We start from the raw sequence: 23,446 nt of genomic DNA on the forward strand, positions 1-23,446 counted from the left end.
GGCTTTTTTTCCCCTGGCAGAATGTTTACAGTCCTGTCTTACTGAATCATCCAACAAATGCAGTGCCATGGATTTAAACCGCAGAGAGCAACTGCTCTAGTGGTGAATAGTGATGGAGACTTGAGAACTAGTAGAACTAGTGGGTATATGGTGGGAGAGGGAATAAAGGAAGGAGAGGGAGCACCCTGTTTTTCTTCTACAAAATCTGATTCCTGAGTCTGTGTCATAGACTGAGATAATGGCAGGTGTCGAAAATGGATTCTGTGCTTAGAGATGAGCTTTGTGTATAGTTTCCTCAAGGGAAATAGAGAGCTTTTATTTGGAATGCTAGACAGCTACGCGTTTGATATTTCAGACGCAGGTTGGAGGGGTGAGATGATTAATGGAACTGAGCTTATGAGCTCCAGATAAAAAGGATCAGATCGGGGAGAGATGCAGATATAGATCAAGTAAGGCAGACAGGCTGTTATTAGACTGGTCTGTTAGGAAAGTAAGACCTGTGGCTAACTGGAAGCAGATTAGAAGTTCACAGTTTCATAAGCAGTCCCCAAATACAAATCATGTCTCTCTTGTCCTTTCTGTGAAGGTGGAAGCTCATAATCATCAGTTCCACCAAGCTAATCCTACCTAGGAGATAGTCCTCGAGCTCCATTTTCTGCTCTCTCTTTCTCTCTCTCTCTCTCTCTCTCTCTCTCTCTCTCTCTCTCTCTCTCTTTCTCTCTCTATCCCCTGTCTTTCTTTCTCCCTCCCTCTCCCCTTCTTTCTCTTTCTCTCTCTATAATGTGAAACGCTACAAGTGAGAAGCTGTGATTCCCAAACTTCAGACAGGTTTTTCTAAAATAAGGCACTTGATAAAAATAAGGCAGGATTTTTTTTTTTTTTGCATTATGGGATTATTTTTTCTAGCAACATAAAAGACTTAGACATGACCTGAAGTGTTTTCTCTTAGCTGAAGGATTAGCAAGCTTGTGTTTTTAAAGTTCCCTTTAAAAGGATTCTATTTCCAAGTATTTTAAAAATTTATATGGATGTATTGGCAAAAAATAATGAACTATATTAATTTCCTCTCTTGTTATGAAATCTTGCATTATGCAGCTGGGTCTTTGCCCTACTCCCACCCCAGAGCATTTTCACTTCAGTTACATCATTTGACTGGTGTAAAGTACTTTGTGAATGAAAAGTATAACTTAGCTGTCTCCTCCCATGATACAGATCCAATACCACCATAGCTCCTTATCCTATGTGACTCCTGCCCATAAAACTTCCATTCAAATACACCAGAAATCTTGCTCTCCTTTTAGTAATTTAGAGATGGTAGTGTAAGGCTTAGGCTGACCATCTGCTATCTTTTTTATGCCATTTTTATTATTTGTCTATGATGTGATATTTTGTGAAAACATAGGCTGGAAAGCTGACATTCTCAATATATTATATTCCTACTTTTTTCAGTTATCTCTACCCTCAGTAATGTAATTTATGGCAATAATGTAATTATTGTAAAAATTACCAATGGTAATGTGGTCTATTTATGGCCATCATGGATCTTTTAACATTTTTATTTGTATTCTTAATCTAAACATCAAATAAAAACATTTTCATATAGATAGTAGAATTTTAAAAGATTATTCATGAAACTATTGAATCTATAGAATACAGCTTACTTTTCCTTTTAAGTATATATTGAATTCAACTTGTAGTTTTAAAAGCAGTCTTGCTTGTTTATATTCTTTTTTGGTCTCTCTGCTGATTTTTTTTCTCTTCAATTTAAAAAAAAAAACTTCATTGACCCTTCTTTATGTTCATTTTTTTCTTCTTCCATCTTTCCTTCCATTTTTCCTTCTTTTCATGCCCCCAATCCCTCCTTCCCTTCCTTCCTTTCTTTTCCTATCCCCATGTCCTCTTACCCTCCTACACCTTTGTTGAAAAAGAGAAAAGTCAAGCAAAATAAATCCCTATATAAATTAGTAGTAAAAATTTAAGTCTTACCTATATCTCAAACCCGTTTCTTTTTGTTGGGAAGTACTTCATCATTAGTTCTCTAAAATATAGTCAGTCATTGTGTAGATCAAGTTCTTTATCTTTCAAAGTTATTTCATTTCTTTTAAAACTTTTTAAAAATTAAGTTTTTCTTCTATTTCTTATTTTTTTACATCCCTGCAAGAGAACTACTGAAATGTAGTAATTAAGGTGTAACAATTAATTTGAGCGTGCCACTTATGTTTTGATAGATTGATCCCCAAGTTTTTTAATGCATTTTGTAGTTATTTTGAATATTATTTCCCTTTATATTATTGCTTTTTGGACTTATTGTCATGTAGAAATGATGCTGATTTTTCTGGGGTCATTTTGAAGCCTACAAACTTGCTGAAGCTATTAGTGGTCTCAATTAATATCTTTGTTAATTCTTTAAGATTTCCTAAATTTTCAAATAGGGATATCCCCCCCCCTTTACTATATTTATGCCCTTAATTTATTTCTCTTCTCTCAGTTCTACTCTTAGCATTTCTAGAACTGTATCAAACAATAGTGAGGAGAGTGTATATTCTTCCTAAAGCCTACATTTTTAGGGAAAACTTGTAGTGTATACATTATATATGATACTTGTTTTTGGTTTCAGATAAATCCTTTTTATGACATTAAAAAGATCCATCTATACACATACTTAGAGTCTTTTAGCATAAATGATGTTATATTTTTTCAAAGGTTTTTTTTTTCCTCATCTCTTGAAATAATCACATATTTGGGAATGTTTTATAGTTGTTTTTCTTATCAAGTTTTTAATCATCGTATAAATTGTTCTCCAGTTTCTGCTTACTTCCCTCTGCATCAGTTCTTACATGTCTCCTCAGATTTCTTTGAAACACTGCATTTCATTCTTCCTTAGGATATAATAGAATGTGTTCTTGGGATATCCGATTATGTTCATATATCATAATATATTTAGTCATCCCCCTATAGAACAGACAATCATCATGAGTCTTTTTATTATTAATCTTTTTATTACAAAAAAGTTTATTGGGAAAGATTATTTTCCAGTTAATTTTTCTGGGACCATGAGAGGCCATGATTTGAAATGACATAAAATGACTGAAAAAAATTGTGTTAAAAAAAGCAATTTTGAAACAATTAAAGTACTTTATCATTTTCCAAAAGCAATTCAGCCAAATCTCTTCCTATTTTCAATCCTAAACTTAATTTGCTGACTACTTACAACACATAAACTTAATTCAATCATCTGTTTGTCCAGAAACATGTTATAGATTGAGCAATAGCCATTTTCCATGCACTTTGTTTTTATGCTGTGGATAGACTATTCTTTCTCATATTACTGTGGATTCTACTAAGGATGGTTTATAGTATTTCAGTGCTCAGAGAAGTTAGTTGTTGTCGTTTTTCCTTGGTTATTGAAAAGGACCAGAACATCAGGGAGGTGATGCTATGACATACAAGTGAGTTGGATTTAAGTGAGGGTCACCTCTAGAACCATCTGACTCCAATGGCAAGATATAGATCAGGAGGACTAGAGATAGTCCTCCAATGAAAATAGTACATTGTCATCTGTGAATAAGATCATTTATGGAAACCCATTATCAATTGGAAATACTTTGTTTGCATCTTATATTTTCATGACCCTGGTAACAGTGATCACCTATTTTAATGGTTCATTTGCTGTGACAGCTGTTCTCACATTATACAATTTTGGTGACTACCCTTTTGTTATTGTTTTAAGGGGACTGAGGAAGTAACTCCCACCAAGTTTTTGGCATAAAAGACTAAAGAAAGGAAAAGTGAGTCTCATCAAAACATGATCAGCCTAATTCTTTGAGGGATGGTTGGAAAATTGAACTATCAATAAACTGACAGTTTCAGAAGATTTATAGCTAACATTTGCATAAGACTCTAAGGTTTACAAAGTGTCTTACACACTTCTCATTTCATTCTTACAAATGCCCTATTGTACTTGCAATAAGGTTTTCTAGGGAGATAGCTCCAAAGGGATGCCTATTGACCTGGATTTAGAGGCTTGGGGAGAAGATTTTACATAGGCATAATATGTTCTTGCTATGTCCCTGCAAATACCACACTTCATTGTTGCAAAATGTACTAATCTTGAGGAATAAACTCATAATGTTCCCCTGGAAGGGTTTTAAAGTGAGTATAGGGATCTATGAAGAAGAAAAAGATTATTTGAACAATAGGAAAGAGATTGAATCTAAAGGTGAAACTAATATGATAATCATTTTTTAAATCCAATGAAATTCTAATGAGAATTTTAATTATGGCAGAAATTCTTTACCTAGGATCCACGGATTCCCCATGTATGTAGAAATATGTTTCAAAAGTCAGTGACCTTGGATTAGAAACAAAAAATTATCTTTTAATTTTCATTAAACTGTTGTTGCCTTCATAAACTTATGTGTTTTTATGCATTCAAAAATATTCTGAAAAGAAAACTTCATTAGATTGCCCAGAAAGTTCATGACACATCAAGGTTAAGACCTCCTGGGATAATATAAATGAAGGAGTTGGGTATCTACATTTTTCAAGTCAGATTTTGTGATTATGTTCTAGAAAATAGGTCTGGAAAAAGAAATTTCTTAGGAGAGAACATCTAAAAAAAACCTTTACAATTATACACCTCTACCCTATTCCCCCCACACAAATTTTCTTATGATTTAAAATTCCCCAAATTGTGGCTATTTGCCTTTTATTTTAAGCCTGAATTTTAAGTGAGGCACCTGAAATGCTCTTCTTGCTATGGAAACAGGCAGCAAATACTATGAAGACACAGGAAGACTTTAACAATCACCTACCTACCTGTGTTATTTAATTATAATTCACTTCTCAAAAGAGGCCTTGTATGGATTTAAAGTTGATTTCAACAAGCATTTATTAAGCACAAGCTTTGTGCAAGGCAGTAGGAATCTGAAGACAAAGGGGGAAAAAAGTCCCTGCCTGCAAGGAACTGCCCTTATTTAGTGTGAACTTGGACAATCACCTGGTCTTTTTGAGTGTTTTCACTTTCTATGTGAAATAGGGAAGTTGAACTAAATAAAGCTATAAGAATATTTCCAAAACTAAATCTGGTTCATTGTACTGGGGAGAAATTTCCAAAGATATACAAGTGCAGGATAACTTGAGCAGGGAGAGTGCAATGCCATACTAATGAAGTCAATCAGGAGGCAACTATACTAGTCCAAGAAAAATTGCATTTTTCTTTATTTCATCCTGAATAGAAAAGATGAAGCACTAGAAGCTATTTCTAATTTAAGATTTTAAAGTTTTAAGAATTAATTAGATTAGTGTTTTTAGGGGTTTCCCCCCCTTATAAGAATCCAGAATCTTTGGCCAGTGATTGACTTAAAGTAACTAGAGTAGATTTAATTAGCAGGAAATTCCACCCATCATGTGGCTCATTTCATTCAGTATATTATATGAATAATACTTCTTTGAGGGCCTTAATTTGACCATGACTTCCCAATTCACTCAAGGGAATAAGTAACATTGACATAAATACGCAGAAGTACAGGGCAGCAGAAGCACAGCATGTTCTGTTCAGCTATTGCAAGTTCTTGGCAGATGAGCTAAAGATATGGCTACTTTTAACCCAAGTTTGTGGTACAATGACAATCTGCTGTCCCACAAGGGACACCGGAACTTCCTGGCATTGGGTCAGTCAGCCATATGCCGAGAGACCTGGAGGCCAGCAGGGCACCTGGCAATCACAGCCCCATTATCCAGTGCCTCTGTCCATATTTCCAGAGTTTAAGAAAGGCCTTCTTAGATGAGTACAGTTGTCACTTAGGAGTCTGCAAAATATTACTCCTTCAAATACATAATTTGTGGAAGTTTTCTCCCAAAACCTGATCCCTCTATTTTCACGTTTGGCAAAAAAGAGTGAAACTAAAAGTCCATTAGAACCTTTATCTTCCTGATTATTAACACAACTATCTACCTTGAACCTTAGGTTTGAGATCAATTGATAGATGCTTCTCATTTAATTTTGAGGACAGTAAATAGATTTGTAAAAAATTTACTTTTTTCATCAAATATGGAGTCCCAGGAATTTTCTGATTAATGTTTAAAAGTAGATTTGAATAGAATCAGAGCATCCCTTTAAATTCAGGGATAAATAGTATCCTTTTGTAAGGGGATTATATGATTATATGAGTTAAGAACAACATAACTGATATACTTTGGGGGGAGGGCAGTGAAGGAAGAGAAGCCAACCAGAGTTGCCCAAGTTCATACAACTAACAAGTGTGTGATGGCAGATTTGAACTTAGGGCCTTCTGACTCCAGGGCCAGTGCACTATCCACTGTGCCAGTTAATACACTTTTAAGTTTGATCTATATCATTAATACCTTCTCCATCACTTTCTAAACTCTAGACAGTCAACAAAACAATAAATCAAATCTGATTTATTACATTTGCTCTTACTGAATATTTAATTATTAGCTCCAATCAAGCTGGCTCCAGCATACCCCTGACTGAATCCCATTCACCTATTATAGAGTAGTTGACTATATAAGTTGGGGAACTGGTGGAATGTACTTAAAAAAAAAAAGTAGAAATTGAGTTGAAGTTAATGAGGAGTATGTTGAGGTAGTTATTTAGTTTTATCTCCATGTTATATAGGTATTTACAATATCAAAATAAAACTCAATTTGGTTAATCAGTTACTGATCTATTTCATAACTAGATTTTCTGCAAGGATATTAAATAAAGGTCATATTGCCTTAGTGTTTGGCAACTGGGCCTAGCCTCACTGTACTGGAAAAGAAGAAAGAATTTGGTATAATGGATAAAGAACCAGACCTGGGTTCCAATTGCACATCTGATATATCTGGCAATTTACGTGCCCTTCTAGTGTCCTGGAAAGTCTCTAAGGTGATAAATTCCAGAGAAAGTTTTAACCTTCATTGGTACAAAGAGGTGGTTCCCTAGACCAGTGAAATCCTAAGTCCAGTTTCAACTCCCCCTCCAAAAATGTCTTTTCATTTATTCAAATCATATGACACACAGCAACCATCTTTCATAACTCTAAATTAACTTCAGTTCAGAGGCCAAGAGATTTTTGTTTCATTTACCTATTAATTCATTTTTCTATTTCATTAAAAAAATATTGCTTTGAGAACTTACAGAATCATAAAATCACAGAAACATACAGGTAGGGGTGACCTTAGAAAGATAATCCCCTCATTTTACAGTTGGGGCCCCAGAGAAATAAAATTTTTTGACTAGATTCACATCTTTGTTAGTGACAGAATAGGACTAAAACTTGAATGACTTGTTTTTTAGCCAAATGACCTTTAGTTAAAGCTATGTTACTCTCACTGAGGACTGATGAAGAAATACCAAGGGAATTCCAAACCTTGACACTGATCTATAATTTAAACCCTAAATCACTGGTTTTGAGCACTATCATCAATTAAGTGAATTCCTTTTGGAAATGTAGCTTCTTATTTGTCTTCCATATTTATACTTTTAATTTAGAGAACAAACTACTTCATCCTAAAGTTTGAATATCTTGGAGTAAAGACTTTATATGGGCAGGAAAATCATGGTTTTGCAAGGTGGTATAGTGGAGAGAGTGTCAAGAATGGAGTCAGAAAGACTCATCTTCCTGAATTCAAACATGGCCTCAAGACACTTACTAGCCATATGACTGTGGGCACTCTGTTGACCTCAGTTTCCTTATCTGTAAAATGAACTGGAAAACTAATGGCAAACCACTCTAGTATCTTTGCCAAGAAGGTTCGAAACAGGGTCACAAAGAATCAGCAAGATTGAATAACAACAATAAAAACCATAGCGATATAGTATAATGATCAAATCTAATCCTGTCGTTATCAGTGCTCATTTTATCTGAGTCCACCAGGAAATTTGGTTTCTTCAACTTTGCTTTTAGTTGTTCTCTTTTTTTGAAGTCTACTTCTATCCATCAGGCCAGTGAGAGCTGTCTCTCAGGCCTCTGGTCCAGTTTCCAACTAACTCTCCAAGAAACTCTCCAAGAAATACCATTTTTCAGGTTCAGGTTGAAATTGCTTCCCTACAGGTAGTTCTCCAGTACTCTAAGCTGGTAACTATGTTCTTCTTGATCCTTTTACCCATAGTTATTTTTTCCCAATTAGTTTCTTTCCTACGTATTTAGCTATAATTATCCTTAAGAATGTGTGGAATAGGTGACTTATTTGTTGTAATTTCCCCCATTACTTGAAATCATATGAAAAAGAACAAAGTCTTCCATACCACAATAAGAATTTTGATAGAAATGTCTCTGAGAGAGGTAACATTAACATAAATACGTTTTTAAGTATATTTACATATCTAGTATGTATATATGTGCATATGTAATGTTTATATACATACACATACTATATATATATAGGCAATGGATCCTTTTCTAATAGTAGGTTTTAATGGGGATGTGGGAAGGGTAAAAAGAGGAGACATCAAGAGGGTACTGGTCTACCTCAGAGTTGGAAAAAGGTAGGAAAACCCTGCCAAATTTTCAGGTAAACAGATACTAAAGACAAGATTTGCTTACTGAGTCCAGCAGCACATTGTAATGGAAAAGACACTAGTTCTGAAGTGAGAGAACCTGATTTCAAATTCTGCATCTGACACTGTCTAAGTGACATTAAGCAAGTCATTTGAGACCCTGAGGACTCAGTTTCCTCATCTGTAAAATGTAAGGATTGAGTCCAATGGCCTTTCTAGCTAAGACTTAAGATTCCATGCACAGGGCTACTTAATTTTAAATCAGCTGCACACAGTAGATGCTTAATAAATGTTTGTTGAGCTGAATTCAATTGGATTTCTAAATTGCTCTCTTCCAGCTTCTGTCATGAAATATTTTGGCTTAGTATGAATCAGTCAACACTCAATCAGTTTGTGTGGGTTCTGCTTTATGAGGTATTCTCTTTCTTAGGAAAAATAAACAGGCCCTTGGGCCTATTGCTAGTTTAAATAATAATTGAAGAAATACCTAATTAAGAAAGTAAATCAGCTACTAAAATATCACAATACACAACTTAAAATTAACACATCATTATTGTTAGTAGTAGTACTAGTTTGATTATCCATGTCTTGTTCCTCTACGTTAATGTGGGTGATTGAGGGTTGGCAGGATATAATTTTCTCTTTTCTTTTGGAAATTCTTGCAATTCAAGAGTATTTTGAAGTCTTTATTTTATCAGGCTCTTCTAGAACAGATTCCATTGCCTTTAAGATGTTTTTTTTTTAAATTTTCAGAGAAGGAAAAAATAGCACAAGTTCTGTGGCCTATAGGATGCCTTTCCTTATCACTACCTGCTTGTGTTCATTCCCTCATGAAATTACTTAGCATTACTCTGTATTTATTTATTTATGTATGTGTGTACTTTGTTTCTCCTCCAGTAGATTATAGCCCTCTCGAGAGCAAGGTCATTTTTTTTTATCCTTGTATTCCAAGTACCTAGAATCTTGTCTGGCACATAGAAAAGGCTTCATAAATGTTTATTAAATCACATACCCTCACTAAGTCAGCTTAGTAGCAATAATATAATTTCTACCCCAAGCCTAGGATCTTGGATTCAATGTGTTATTTGTTAGTAAGACTATGTCACTTATGTTCCTTTCAGAGTAACCTGAAGAGAAGAGGCAGCAGGGAAATGCACAAAGAAAAGAAAACATTTAACCAGGTAAGTAAAGGTTAAATTTTTACTGCTTTGAATGGAGAAATCCTTTAGTTTCAAATCTTTTTTGAAAGTGTTAACTATCAAAAATATAAACAAAAACTGTCATCTTAACTGTTTGAAGGTATTAGACTCATTCAATTTCTATTGTTTCCTTTTATGACTATAATTAATCAATAATTTTATTCATGAAAGAAAAAATACTATTTTGCAACTAAGCATCATTGAAGCTCGAGGCCTGGAAGGACTGAAAATTGGTGTCCAAGTATTGGTTATTGTTCCCTTGGTTAACAAATATTTTGGCACCAAAAGTAGTTCACACAATCTATCAACAGCTCCCATAACTTTATAGGCAATTGTGAAACACATAGAAGCTGCCCTGTGCATTAATCATTGTTGATTAACAGTTCAGTAAATTAAGGAAACAGAATGATAGTGATCTCAGTCTGCTCTATATGGATATGGCCTTGGTTAAACAGATCTTTCTGGTTGTTTTGCTGAATTCCTTTATCTCTTTTTTCCTCAGAGGGGGTTTCCTCTCCTGTTGGGTGGCTGATAGAACAAAAGGGTTACTGAGATCCCAACCCACGGAGCTTCAAGAAACAGTAGCAATTAGAGAGGTCATAATCCCAAGTGAGGCTGATTGTCCACCTCGGCCCATGATACCCCCTGCAATATCTCTTTTCTCCGATTTCCTCATTCTCCAAGCTACTTATCCCCAGAGTGTTATTTCAGCAGCCTCCAAGCCTGGCAATACAACAGGAATGTGGCAGATTTGAAAAAATTTATACGCCCTCTGCCCCCAGAAAACTTGGTTGTGTAGCCAGGGATAATTGTTAAATTAGAATTTAGCTGTAGTCCTGCTGCTGGGACTTAAATATTCATGGGCTAGGAACACATTTTCTACTTAGCGCTTCTTTGTGAGGAAAGAGTTTGGTCTTTAAAGGGTAATTACAACCCATTATGAACTAGACAGAGTTGAGTTTTTCATTCACCTCCTAATGGAGGAGGGAAATAAAAGATGTGTCACTGCTCTGGAGGGCTCCAAAGCAGTGGAAGGGGAATGTTTTTAGCCGTGCTCCGCCTGACAGTATTATTGAAAAAAGGAGTTTCTATTTAGCAGACTGGAGGAATGGAACGTCTTGGGAACGGCCGGGCAGGAGCCAAAGCACAAAAGAAGCTGGTACCCCGGCGCAAGGTAGGAGCGTGAGCAATCAGTGCTTCTTGGGGAGCTGGTAGGTGGTGCCATGACGTCAGACTTGCAAGACAAATAATATATACGTGGATGGATATATTGTTGCTTGGCAAGCCCTTTCTGCGTTGGTGGTGGTGGTCTTGTGTCTGTAGCGCCTTCCATACCATGCCTTCATTTTCCTGCCTATGAAAGGGATCGTTCCACTTTGATGGGACCTTCTGCCTCATACTGCATTCCTGAAGCATATCTGATGAGCTCTTGAAACCCGAGCCTGGCATTCTTCAGCTTTGGGCACCTGGGAATGGCTGGGGACCCGGGCCCTTCCCGGGTCTGGCAGAGTTTGGAAAAGTTCTCCATTACAAGATAAGATGGGCACCCAGACCACCTGCTGCCTCTTACTGAGGTTTTGATTCATGCCCTATTGAATATCTGTCAAGCTCCTGCATTCGGAGCAGACTGACTGTGGACTCCCTTACATCTCCTTTTTTCTTACACATTGATGGTAATGAAAGTCATGAGCCCTCCCTTTCCTCCATCACACCTGGCAGATTTACTAAGCCTGGGAATAAAAGAAAAAACTTGGCTCAAAGGGGTGCCTTTCAGCTACACAGAATGCTTAAGGTCTTTTTCTGGAGTCCTGCATGGGGTTTGTAAAAGATTTACTGACATGTCTTTCTCTTGAGTTAGCATGCCTAATGTTTTTAGAAAACATTGCTTAAAGAAAACAGAAGACGTTTAATCAGTCATCAGGATGAAAGTTGAGGTCTCCTTGCTAGCCATTGCAAAAAAAAAAAATAATAAGTCCCTTCTGTCTTCCTACTCACTCTAGTTAAGTACAAGGATGTAGATTCAATCCAACACAGATTTAAGAGACTTGATCTGGTGAACAATCACTGGAAGTTTATCAGTGAAGGAAGGAAGGATCAGAATGGGTGCCACAATTTCAGGGATTCAAAACCTAGGGTTGGCAAACTTATTTTTATATATGATTTCAATATAATTGGGGATTATATTTTTTCTTTATACATTTAAAAACATTATTCTGAGAAAGCGTTACATAGGTTTCACCAAATGTCAATGGAGTCTAAGACAAAAACTTCTGGCTTAAGTGTGTGAGTTTGCATGAGGGAGGTTTCAAATTGATCTGCAATTCCCAGGGAGATTCTGAACTGGGGCAAAGGCAGAACTCATTTTCTTTCTGATTTTTAGGACAAATCTGACTTGGTAAAAGACTCCAGTCCTTAGAGATCCCCTGAGGACTTTCTGGTCCATACCTTCAGGCAATCCAGGGGACTTTTTAAAGTTACCTCCTAGATTAAAAGAAGGGTCCCTGTGGTGTAGCACTATTCTTAAGTATATCCTCTCCATCACTTAGTGCCAGCACCATACTGGGGAACAAAATTGGACTGAAAGCACTGTCAAAACTAAAGGCCTATTTTCATGCCTCAGCATGGTGTGAAGGTAGCCCAGATTTCTCAAAGGTTACAGAAGCAAAGTATAAGCTCAAGAAGAGTATCGAGTTTAAAAAAACAAACAAATCTCCTATTATGGGCCCAGCAATAGACCTTATGTTTTGTCTGTGGATGGACATAACTAATTTTAGAAAAAGGTTTATTACCAGAGGTCTGGATCCCAGGTGATACATTCTTTTGATTAGCAGCAAACCATTGACTAATCAATGGGGAGAAAAATTACCCCCAATGAGATCAAATTCTTGAAATGTGTAAATAGCCAGGAAACCTATCCTAGACTGTGTCCCCTGTGTGACCTTCTAATCCTGGCTCCTAGAGCCTATCTTTGAAGTTGTTTTAGGATCTTCCAGTGCCATCCTGTAGGTGTGGGACAACTAAGATATGAGGCTACAGTGGACATTTGTCCCTTGATATATATCTCAGTAATGACTCCTTCCTTTGCCCAGAGTCCCCATATTATATTGGTTTAATGTGATAAAGAGAGAATCCTTAGAAGATGAGATATTTAAAGTACATGAGAATGAGAAAGTCCATTTATGAAAATGGATATAGAGTCATTTAAGTGATCTGACCAAAGTCAGACAGTGACTATAACATCAGTGGTGGAGCCATGATTCTTTCCTTGTCTACCAGATAGCTGGTTTATAAACTTATTTATAAAGCCACATAAAGCTCTTCTATCTCCATTTCTCTTCACTTCAACTCTTATGACTCCATCTGCGAAATAGAATCCTTATTTGGGAATATTATGGTCTGTGGTATTTGGTTTACTCACAGTTCTATTTTTAAGAAAATGAAAACAAACACATGTTTTTGTTTGTTCTGCTTCAGAAAGCTCTGATGCTATTTTTTTTTTTAAGTACAGTGTATTTTCTCTAGTGAATTGTGAATTAACACTGTGCTTTTATGGTAGATGTTGAATGGTGATGGTCATCTAAACCATTCTATCTGACATATTTTAAATATTTAGTTATATTTTATATTTTACCTTTGAATGAGTTATTATCTGGGAATTGTTTACTCTTCAGTCACAAAAACTCCCTTTTTCTTTTTCCTAACATAATTAACACTTGGTATATTAAGCCTAGATAAATATATAAAAACTTTACTGTAGGTAAATTCAGCACCTCTATATTGAAAAACATAATAATGATAATGATAAATCTCTAACATTTATATAGTACTTTAAGGTCTGCAAAGTGCCTTATATACATTAACTCATTTGGTCCTCACTGCAACTCTTAAAGTAAGCACTATATTTTTTATTCCCCATTTTGTGGGGGGCACAATAGCTAAGGCAATATAGTATAACAGAGAGAGGGCTTATCTTGAAGCCAGTAAGGCTACGGTTTAAGTTTTGACTTTGATATATGTTATTTGTGTTATCCTGGAAAAATCTCAATGGCAATTCTCTAAAGATTGTAAATTGAAGAGAAGGAGATGATTTGAATTGGTAAGAGGGAGTTTTTTCTCCTGGAAGTTCTAGTCCTTATCTTTTGCAGACAAGGAAACTAAGGCTAGGAGGGGTTAAGTGACTTTTCCGGGGTAATTCAGCTAATAAATGTCTGAGACAAAATTTTAACTCCAATCTTGTTATCTCTAAGTGAAGGAGGAAATAATATTTTCATTCCCCCACTAGATATTGCTTCCCCTTTCCAAAAAGAAAAAGAAAAAAATTAAACTCATTTCAGAGAATGAGAAAGTTACCTAAAAGTGTGCGTGAATAAAAGGTGATATTTGCAGTACTACAATGAGAGAACACACAAATAATAAGGTGGTATGTTTTCTGAATGGAGCCTAATTTTATAAGCTGATTTAGAATTCTTTTCTTTGAGTATACTCAATCATGGGTAGTCAGTTTATTGGGTATATGGTTTTGTTAATGGAAAGGAAGGAAGGATAGAGAGATATATGTTTTGGTGCCCAACAGAATTTATGGCAAATTAATATTAAGCCTGATTAATCTTAAATATAGAAGTATATTATTAATTCTTCTAAGACTATTTGGGTACCAGTTGATTGATTATTTTATGAATGTTTCCATGTCATGCCAATTTCCTAAGGGAATTAAGTCACCTTTCTAAAGGGCTGCTCTTCCCACCCCCAAAATATAGATTATATGCTAGGAGAACATGGCTCAAAGAATATCACTTACCTTAATCTTTCTTAGCAAATGTTGGACTTCATACCTTGTGCTATGGTTGATGTAAATTTACCAAACAAAATGGAGGTAACCCAATACTTAGGCCTTTGTTGCCGAGCAGTCTTTTAAGGTCTTTCATATTAAACTATATAGAAATAATATGAGAAGACTGGACATTTCAGTCAGACAAGAAGTATTTATGCTAGATATTATCCTAAGGAATAAAATGAAGGAAAAAGATAATTCTTGCCCCCAGAAATTCACAAACTAATGGTGAAAATATGCAAGCAACTATGAACAAATAAAATATAAACATTTATATGTGTGAGTATGTATGTATTTATGTGTGTATATATATATATATATATATATATAAAACACAAATTGAAGATTTATCAGTGGAAAGGTACAAACATTAAGGTGGATGCAGAAAGACTTCCTATGGATGATGGGATTTTAGATGGGACTTGAAGCAAGCCAAAGAAATATATGGAAGTGAGGAAGGAGGGAATTCCAGGTGAAGGGAATATATACTGAAAATTCCCAAAATTGGGGCATAATGTATCTTTTGCCAAGAAAAACAAGGAGATTACTTCCTCTTTTTTTCTTGCTGTTGACATCATTGAGTGAGAATTGTAGCTCGCAGAGTTTTATTTTATGAGATTAAAGTGGGGGAGGGGGTATAGGGGAAGGAATAAAGTCACATTGCTCCAGAGCCTTTTGATTTTTACTAACAAAGCCAGCACTCTCAAGAGATAACTTTCCAAGCTATCCCAAAGCATCTCCCCTAGTTAAATTATAGCTGATGATTGTTTCCTTTCACTGTAGCTAAATATTTACTCCATACTAAGCCTCCAAAAGTCTTCACAAAGTCCCAAGAGGCATTCTCTAAAGAGCTTCTCATCAGGTTACAGGACACTTAGCTCCTTGTCTCTGATTTCTGAGTTGAATTTCCTGCTGTATTCCAGTAACTAAAGGGAAAGGAACCTAACCAAAGAGCTTGATGTTTCATATGCATGGCGAAGGTTTGTGAGTAACTCAGGTGTTTAGGTTTGCAGTGAATTCTTTCCACTAACAATCTAATTCACTCATTTCTTTATTTGGCACTTTGACTTCCAAAGCATATCCATGTGTATCATCTACTTTGTTTTCCTCACTACATTATATACCATGATGTGGGGCAGGCTTTTTTTTTTTTTTTTCTATCATGTGCAATGAACCAATCAACAAGTATCTAGTAACCACTTTCATTGTGCCAGGGAATGTGCTATGTACTGGACATAATAAGGCAAGAGTGATCCAGTCCCTGCCCTCAAGGAATTTAGGTTATAAGTGGGGAAACAATGTGTGCTTATATAAATGTATACAGAATCAATACAAAAAGAATGTAAAGAAATTTGGAGAGGGAAGGCACTAGCAGCAGAGGTGATCAGGAAGGGTTTTCTGTAAAAGGTGAATATTATAGATGGCAAACTGTTGATTAAACAGATTAAATGATACAACTAGAATGGGAGGCTTAAAGTATTGATCCCACCTGTCTTCTAAGACACTTCTCAGCTACACAGGCATAATTGATTGCGATTTGCAGCCTGTTTCTCAGCAAATCATTAGCTATCTAAGAAAAGATTGTGGGTTGCTTGAATTAAAAGGTCTTAGAGCCTTGGGCTCCATTTTGCCTCAGGTCTTCATGGAAATAACTAGTTTGCCTTGCCACCATTTTATATGCAATGATAATTCCTTGTTTCAGCACTGTAGAAGTAACACCAACTAAAACAGCCGCATCAACTGTAACATGTCCAGTTGCTTCTGGTAACTTATTAAATTAGATTTATGAATTAGGAAGAAGGGGAATAAGAAGAAGGCATTGGAATTCATGGTGCTACGGGTAAATGTTGGGTTTCATTTGTCTTTATTATCTTTTGCTCATTACCTGTTTAATGTTTTCCATGTGCTTGGTTTTTCCAAATTGGCTCCTCTGTTCTGTTTTTGATGGGTGGTTTGATTAGCATGTATTTTTTTTCCTGTGACAAAAAGACAAGATATAGACTTTTAATGTGTTCACCGGGTGAAACCTTGGGAGTCACCTGAACTTTGCATGAGTGTCTAGAGTCACAGAAAGTGCAAGTGTGTGTGTGTGTGTGTGTGTGTGTGTGTGTGTGTGTTGGGGGCAAGCTGCAAGGCAGATAAATTACCCCAAACACAGAATTTTGACATTTAAAATAATTCTCTTTGGGCTGTTCTTTCCTGGCAGGATGACAGTGCTGATTTGAAATGCCAGCTTCAGTTTGCCAAAGAAGAAGCCACTCTGATGCGCAAGAAAATGGCCAAACTAGGGAAGGAGAAAGATGACTTGGAACAGGAACTCCAAAAGTATAAGTCTCTTTATGGTGATGTGGACAGCCCACTGCCCACTGGGGAAGCTGGAGGACCACCTAGCACTCGGGAGGCTGAACTGAAGTTGAGACTCAAATTGGTCGAGGAGGAAGCCAACATCCTGGGCCGGAAGATTGTGGAGCTAGAGGTGGAGAACCGAGGCATCAAGGCAGAAATGGAAGACATGAGGTGCCAGTATGAGAAAGAATGTCTTAGCCGGGACCACATCCCAAGCATTCCTACCTCTCCTTATGGCGACTCTGTGGAATCCTCCATGGAACTGCGCCGTCATCTTCAGTTTGTTGAAGAAGAAGCGGATCTGCTCAGGCGGTCTATCTCCGAGATTGAAGATCACAATAGACAGCTGACCCATGAGCTGAACAAGTTCAAGTATGACCCGAGTCCTGATTCAGTATGGCCGGATGACGCGGTCTGCAAAGGCGGGGGCAGCAGCAGCAGCAGTAGCAGCAGCAGCAGCAGCAGTAGTAGCAGCAGCAGCAGCAGCAGCGGTGGGGGGATGTTGCAGGAAGAGTTGAGGTCCGCTAGAATGCAGATCAATGAATTGAGCGGAAAAGTCATGAAACTTCAGTACGAAAACCGTGTGCTTCTCTCCAATGTTCAGCGCTATGACCTGACTTCTCACTTGGGGCTGGAGGCTTCCAGCTCTGGGGAGAGTGACACTGAGAGTGAGGATGATAAAAAGGAAAGTGATGGAGAGGAAGTTCGCCCGGGACAGCCCCGGAGGGAGGGACCCATCGGGGGTGAGAGTGACTCTGAGGATGTCTGTGAGAAAACCTCGGGCATCGGGAGCGGAAAACCATCTGAAGCTAGTGACTTGGTCTCGGCGGAGTTCCTGAGGGCCAAACAGGAGACGGAGTCCTTGGTCAAAATAAAGCAGGTGGCAGAGAGGTTGGAGAGGACCGTGGAGCGCCTCATCACTGACACGGACAGTCTGATGTATGATGCCAAACTGCACGTCACCGGGGATGCTTCCCCCGAATCGGGTTTCCAGGGCGAAGGGGAGCCGAGTGAAGGGGACAAAAACGAACCTGAATTGTTGGATGCAATCAACTCAAAGATGAAGATCTTTAGGAAGGAGCTCCAGGCTTTTCTAGAGAAGGTGGACCAAGTGAAGGAAGGACTCAAGGAGCATCTGGAAGACCTCTCTCCTCTGCCCCACCTCACAGAGTCTTCTAGCTTCCTCTCCACCATGACCTCCATGTCCCGGGATTCCCCTATTGGTAACTTGGGAAAGGACCTAATCACAGACTTCCAGGTAAGGGGGCTCCTTGGTTTGCCTCCCCACTCTGTTATGCTGTTTCTCCTTCTCGCTGGCATTGCTGTTCTCGAGTTTGTTCTACTCACGGCTGCTTTGTTATGATTTCAAACTTGCTTTTTTGTATTAAAGCCTAAAAGATCAACCAAATCCTTCATATTGGTTGGGTTTATTTTTTTTTATTTGTTTTGGTTTCTTTTGATTTTTTTCTTTCTTCCTTTTTTTTTTTTTAAACTGCTCACCCACTTTGGGTTCAGAGGCTCATGATACAAGGCTAAATCCCCCTGGAAGCTTATATAGGGATCAACGTGTTTTTTTCCTCTTTTCCTCTTTTTGGTCTCCCACAACTGATGAAGAAGCACTGAGGAACGAAAACAAAACACAAACTCAGTTTTTTTGCAGTCAGGATAATTAGCAGACTTCCTAACAAGCATTTGAATCTTTCTTGGCTTCGTTACTAGAAGGGACGAAGCACAGCTCTCAAAAGCAATGTCTATCCCAGACCTGTCCACTCCCACTGGAGAAAAAAAGATATAAAATAGGGGGACATCTGAAAGGATGATGTTTTTTGAAAAATCCTGTTGACGACTTGCTCCCCGCTCCCCTCCCCTCCCCCTGATCTGGGCACAGTAAGGGAGGAATGTCAGCCAGCAAAGGACTACTTTCCAAGGCATCGCCCTTGGGTGCATGGCCAAAACCATCACCCTGGATTATGGCTTTTGCTTCACAGCGCAAGTAAGGAAGGAAGAGCCTTGTTACCCGTATCCTTCATGACAACTATGCTTGCTGTTGATTCTTTGATTCATGCATCCCCCATTGCATGCGCCTCATAACCAGTGTTTTGCATTCTTTTTTTTTCCTCTCTTTCTCTGTTTGCTTTTCAGATGTTTCAGCTCATCATTTTGCTCATCTTCATTTTGGTTCTGTTTTCTTCACTCTCTTATGCCACTGTGTTTAAGTTGTTTTTTCTATTCACGCTTTTCTTTGTCTTGTAGTTTTTCCAGTTGTCTACCTTTACCCATTTTTGTTTTCTTTATTCCCTCCCCTACCCTCCTGTTCTTTGTTTATGTTATAAAATGCACATGCACCCAACAGTCCAAACTGAGGGATCAGTTGGAGTGGCAGCCCAATCAAGACCGTGGAGACGAGCGAGAGATTCACCGCCTTCGAGCCACTACGGAACCACACCGCAGAGCTGATGGAGACATTAAAATCTACAGGCCAGGAGACAAAGGCTGTTTCAGTCTAGAGGTTAGAATCACAGCAAGTCTTCCTAACAACATCCCCCTCCAAACCTTTTCTTCCATCTCATTCCATCTTGCTATGGCAAAGCAAGGGCTAGTGACTTTTGTAAGCTGGGGAAAGAAACTAAAACCAGAAATAATCAGAGGGATATTCCAGAGAAATCCATATGTGCCTCTGGAGGACCAAAGGTGAATACATGTTTTCTTTTGCCTGCTGATGCATATGTTTAAACAGAACAGTCCACATCACGTCCTTCTTTTCCTATTTGATACATACCCGTGTATGTAATTTGACAAGTGAAACTGTTTTACAAACATTTAGTAACTAGGATATCTGAGAAAGTCAGGATGAAAATTAGATCTTGAATTTTCTTAAAAGGAGATTACTTCTAAATAATTTCTTAATTGTAAATTTGGGCAATACAATGATTCCTGACAAGTAGCTTGCCTTCTGAAAATTAACATGACCAGGACAGGGCTATGGAAAAGGACATGAATATCCTCTGGATCTTTCAACCCAGCAGCTGTCCCAATAGACCTCATGTGAATGAATCTTTCCACACTATGTGCTTCTGTATCTGTCAAGGAACATTTGCCAACAGCCATGTAAACTAAAACTCCAAGAAGCAAGTAATTCTATCTGGAGATTTAAAAAATATTTTTTTTTTCCCTGAGGGATCTTGTGAACTTTGGAATTGATATTGTCAGAGTCAAGAAGGCTGATTGGTCAGCCCAATCAGCAGACCCTAAATGGAAAATAAATAGTCACATCTCCCAAGTTTTGCCAAAGACTTTAATTATCACTTCCTAGAGAGATGTCAGGATTTAATTTCAAGAATATTAATTGCTGATTCCAAAAGGACAAAGGGGGAGAGAAAAATGGAGGATCTTAATCAGAGAATCCAAATTATATGAAATCAGCCAGTATCTGGAGGCAAATTGTTATTTCCCTATATAAAATTTTAAAAAGCAGGGGAGCAGAGATCCTTAAGGAAAAAGTTTGTTTCTGTTGAACTTTTTGGTTAATATTATTTGGTAGTCCAATTTTCAGGGGAAAATATGAGGCAGCATGTCTCAAATTGGCAGTAAATATTTATAAGTTTAAATATTTCTATTGTTAGAATCTCCCCTTTCCTCAATAACAGCTCTTTAAGTCACAGTAAATAATAAGATTTTTATAGGAGGTTGATCATGAAGTGACAATGGCAGCACCCTACACAAAACCTGGACTTTCAGAAAGGAATATTGTCCTAAAAATGGACAGGGGGGCCGCCAGGAGAAGGATAGACAGATAGACAGAAGTAAAACATTTATTAGGCATTTAATGTATTCCAGAAGGCATTCTAAGCAAATAGGGACACACAAAAGCAAGTAAGACTATGTCTTCCCTCAAGGAGTTTCCATTTTCTTAAGGAAAGATGGTAGTGGAGGGAGATGTGCATTTGGTAAAATGGTGTGAAGAGAACCTGAAAGGGAATTGTCTGATTCAAGGGAAAGTGACCTAGGAATTCCCCAGGGAGACTCATCTATACCAGCAAAAGCAGATCTGAGTCAGCCCCAGAAATACTCAGGAGACATTGGAAAGCCAAGTATCTGTCATTACCAAGTTTCTTCTGTTAACATGCAATGCATTACAATGCATATTGCTTTTCTTTAGCCTTAGCAGATGAGCAAGAACAAAACTGCCATGTGGATAACCTCAGAAACTTCCTGTTAGCTACATATCTCAGTTTTTTTCAAAAACAAACATTCTCCAGAATAGGATTTGTCATTTGTTTTTGTGAAACACTTAAAAATAATTTATTTGGCCTTGGAATTAGATACTCATTCATGTGCATCCTAGCCACAAGGGCTAGGATAGTTGAAACTTCTGTGTATATTGAGACCCCAACTCTTCTCATCTTCCAACCATGTTCAATCTTTTATCCAAGAAGTTCTTGGGTGCTTCCTCAGACTTTGAGTTAGTAAGAAAATCACATTTTATATGTATATCTAGTGACTTGATCTCTAAAGTCTCTTTGAACTTCTGAGTTCTGACAAATCTTTAATGAGTCAGTAGGTAGAATTAAATGGAAGGAACCTTCCCAATGTTAAATCAGAATTGTATTCCCAACCTATCTCAGAGTGGGATCTTTACTGCTATTAAGGACCTTCAGGCACCTCAGGGCAAACTAATTTTTTTTTTTATTTGTTATTGTTCTGTCCAGACATGTAGTTGCATTGGTTGTGGACAACTCCCAGTGTGAAAACTCCTTTACAAATTAGGATGAACAAATTATTTGTACCTTTATTTTCTAAGACAGTTTCTGGGGTAGAAAGGGTAGAGTTGAGGAGATAGGACTGAGAATTATGTAATTTGTTCATGATGTGTATGTGAGAGGATGGACATGAATCCAGGTCTTCTTGACTCCAATGTTAACCCTCTACCCTCTGCTAGGTAGGTCTTGCTACCCTTTGTCAGGTATCCCGTGCCAAATTTAATCTCTTTTCCCTTCTTTTCCATCTCATTTCTAATTTTTTTCCCATGATGTAGCCAAAGATCAGAGCAGTAATTTGGGTTTAGCATCATAATTCTGAGAGGATAGCCAAAGACAACTATTTGTTGGAGTTTCTACAGTTCTCTTGCTATTGGATTTATTGGAAACTACTCCATATAGAATAGTGTTTCCCTTGCTGGCTCACATCTTTATTAAATTCTTATCTGACAATATGGCCAAAGCTCTTTCCTTATGTTTTCCTCCTCTGATTCAGTATGGCAGTAGCTATTGAACACTGGTCCAATACTAATTACTCTTATTGCTTATAATATATATTAAGTTAAAGTACTTAGAAAAATTAAAAGTTTTGAGAAAGGAAAGCTTAGTTATCCTTCATGGTAAAGAAGTAGTATGGTAAAGAAATAATTTGTCAGGTAGGACCGGAAGGATATGGGCACCATATCTCAGGGAACAAATTGAACATCTGGTTGCTTCACCATTCAGGCATCAGTATTTCCTTCTTATAAACAGCTGTCTCAGGTCATGGTTCTAGTGTGCCTTAACTAGAGAATCAGAGATCTTGAGACATTCAAGATCCAGAAATACCCCATTTCCCAGAAAGAAGGCTCTTATTTTAGAAAGAGCTGAGCAGTATCCTTTATTCTTTTTGACTTTCTTATACTATGTATAGATATACAAAACTGATCATGCAAATGATAGGTTGAAAAATAGAAAATTTTATATGTGTTAAAAATATTTACTGAAGGCTTTCACCCTCCTAGTGGAGACTCTAAAGTCTCAGCACACTGATCTCAGAGTCATAAGTAAGATCAGCTTCCAAATCCTATTTCTGCTACTTTCTACCTATGTGACTGAGGCAAATTCAAGGTCATACTATTTCTCTGGGTCTCAGCTTGTGATCTGTAAAATGAAGAAGTTGGTCAAGATGACCTCCAAAGTCTATTCTGTTCTAGGTCTATGATCTAATGATCTGCCTTCGACCAGCAAACATTTATGAAGCATTTCCTAAGTTCCAAAATCTGTATTAAGTGCTAGAAACACAAAAGAAAGGCTAGAAAATTTTAGAAAGTTTAGAAACATCCTACTCACAAAAAGCTTACATTCTAATAAAAGGTAACAAGCAACCAAATAAGTACATACAAGATATATGTATAGATATATCTATGTGTGTGTACACATATATCTTTATATACCTATATATGTATATACATACACAATATGATATATATATATATACACATATACACACAATTTACAAATATAAATTGAAAGTGGCCTTAAAGGAAAGTATTAAATGCCACACTGTCACTATTATTAGCTGACATTTTTATGCCAAAATGTGATTGAGTTTTCCACAGTTGAACATTAAAAAGAATTTTAAGACCCAACTTTGTTTGGTTCCAAATATATATTGACTAGATTCTCTGGAAATGATTATATCCACTGTGGAAAAGGATTGTTCTTGCTTTCACTGCAATAGAAATAGTGAATGAATGAAGTTGGCAGGTTAGGCTGAAAAACAGGAGATTATCATAGTCACCACCATATGCAGTCCAACGATGGT

The 23,446-nt window shown here is 37.2% G+C and overlaps 1 protein-coding gene across 10 annotated transcripts in view; it reads left to right on the forward strand.

The window, feature by feature from the left end:
* The window catches only part of MTCL1 (microtubule crosslinking factor 1), a 158,471-nt gene that overhangs the window by 76,242 nt on the left and 58,783 nt on the right, over window positions 1–23,446 (forward strand). For 5 of the 10 annotated variants that reach the window (XM_031946627.1, XM_031946628.1, XM_031946629.1 and 2 more), the window contains exons 4-7: window positions 9,628–9,687; window positions 10,802–10,879; window positions 16,743–18,140; window positions 19,236–19,391. In XM_031946627.1, coding sequence (XP_031802487.1) covers window positions 9,628–9,687; window positions 10,802–10,879; window positions 16,743–18,140; window positions 19,236–19,391 — 1,692 coding nt within the window. The remainder of the gene's footprint in view (window positions 1–9,627; window positions 9,688–10,801; window positions 10,880–16,742; window positions 18,141–19,235; window positions 19,392–23,446) is intronic. The other 5 variants (XM_023496241.2, XM_031946630.1, XM_023496240.2 and 2 more) reach the window with 2 other exon arrangements.

The sequence above is a fragment of the Sarcophilus harrisii genome, chromosome 1 (assembly GCF_902635505.1).
Source record: "Sarcophilus harrisii chromosome 1, mSarHar1.11, whole genome shotgun sequence".
Taxonomy (NCBI): Eukaryota; Metazoa; Chordata; class Mammalia; order Dasyuromorphia; family Dasyuridae; genus Sarcophilus; species Sarcophilus harrisii.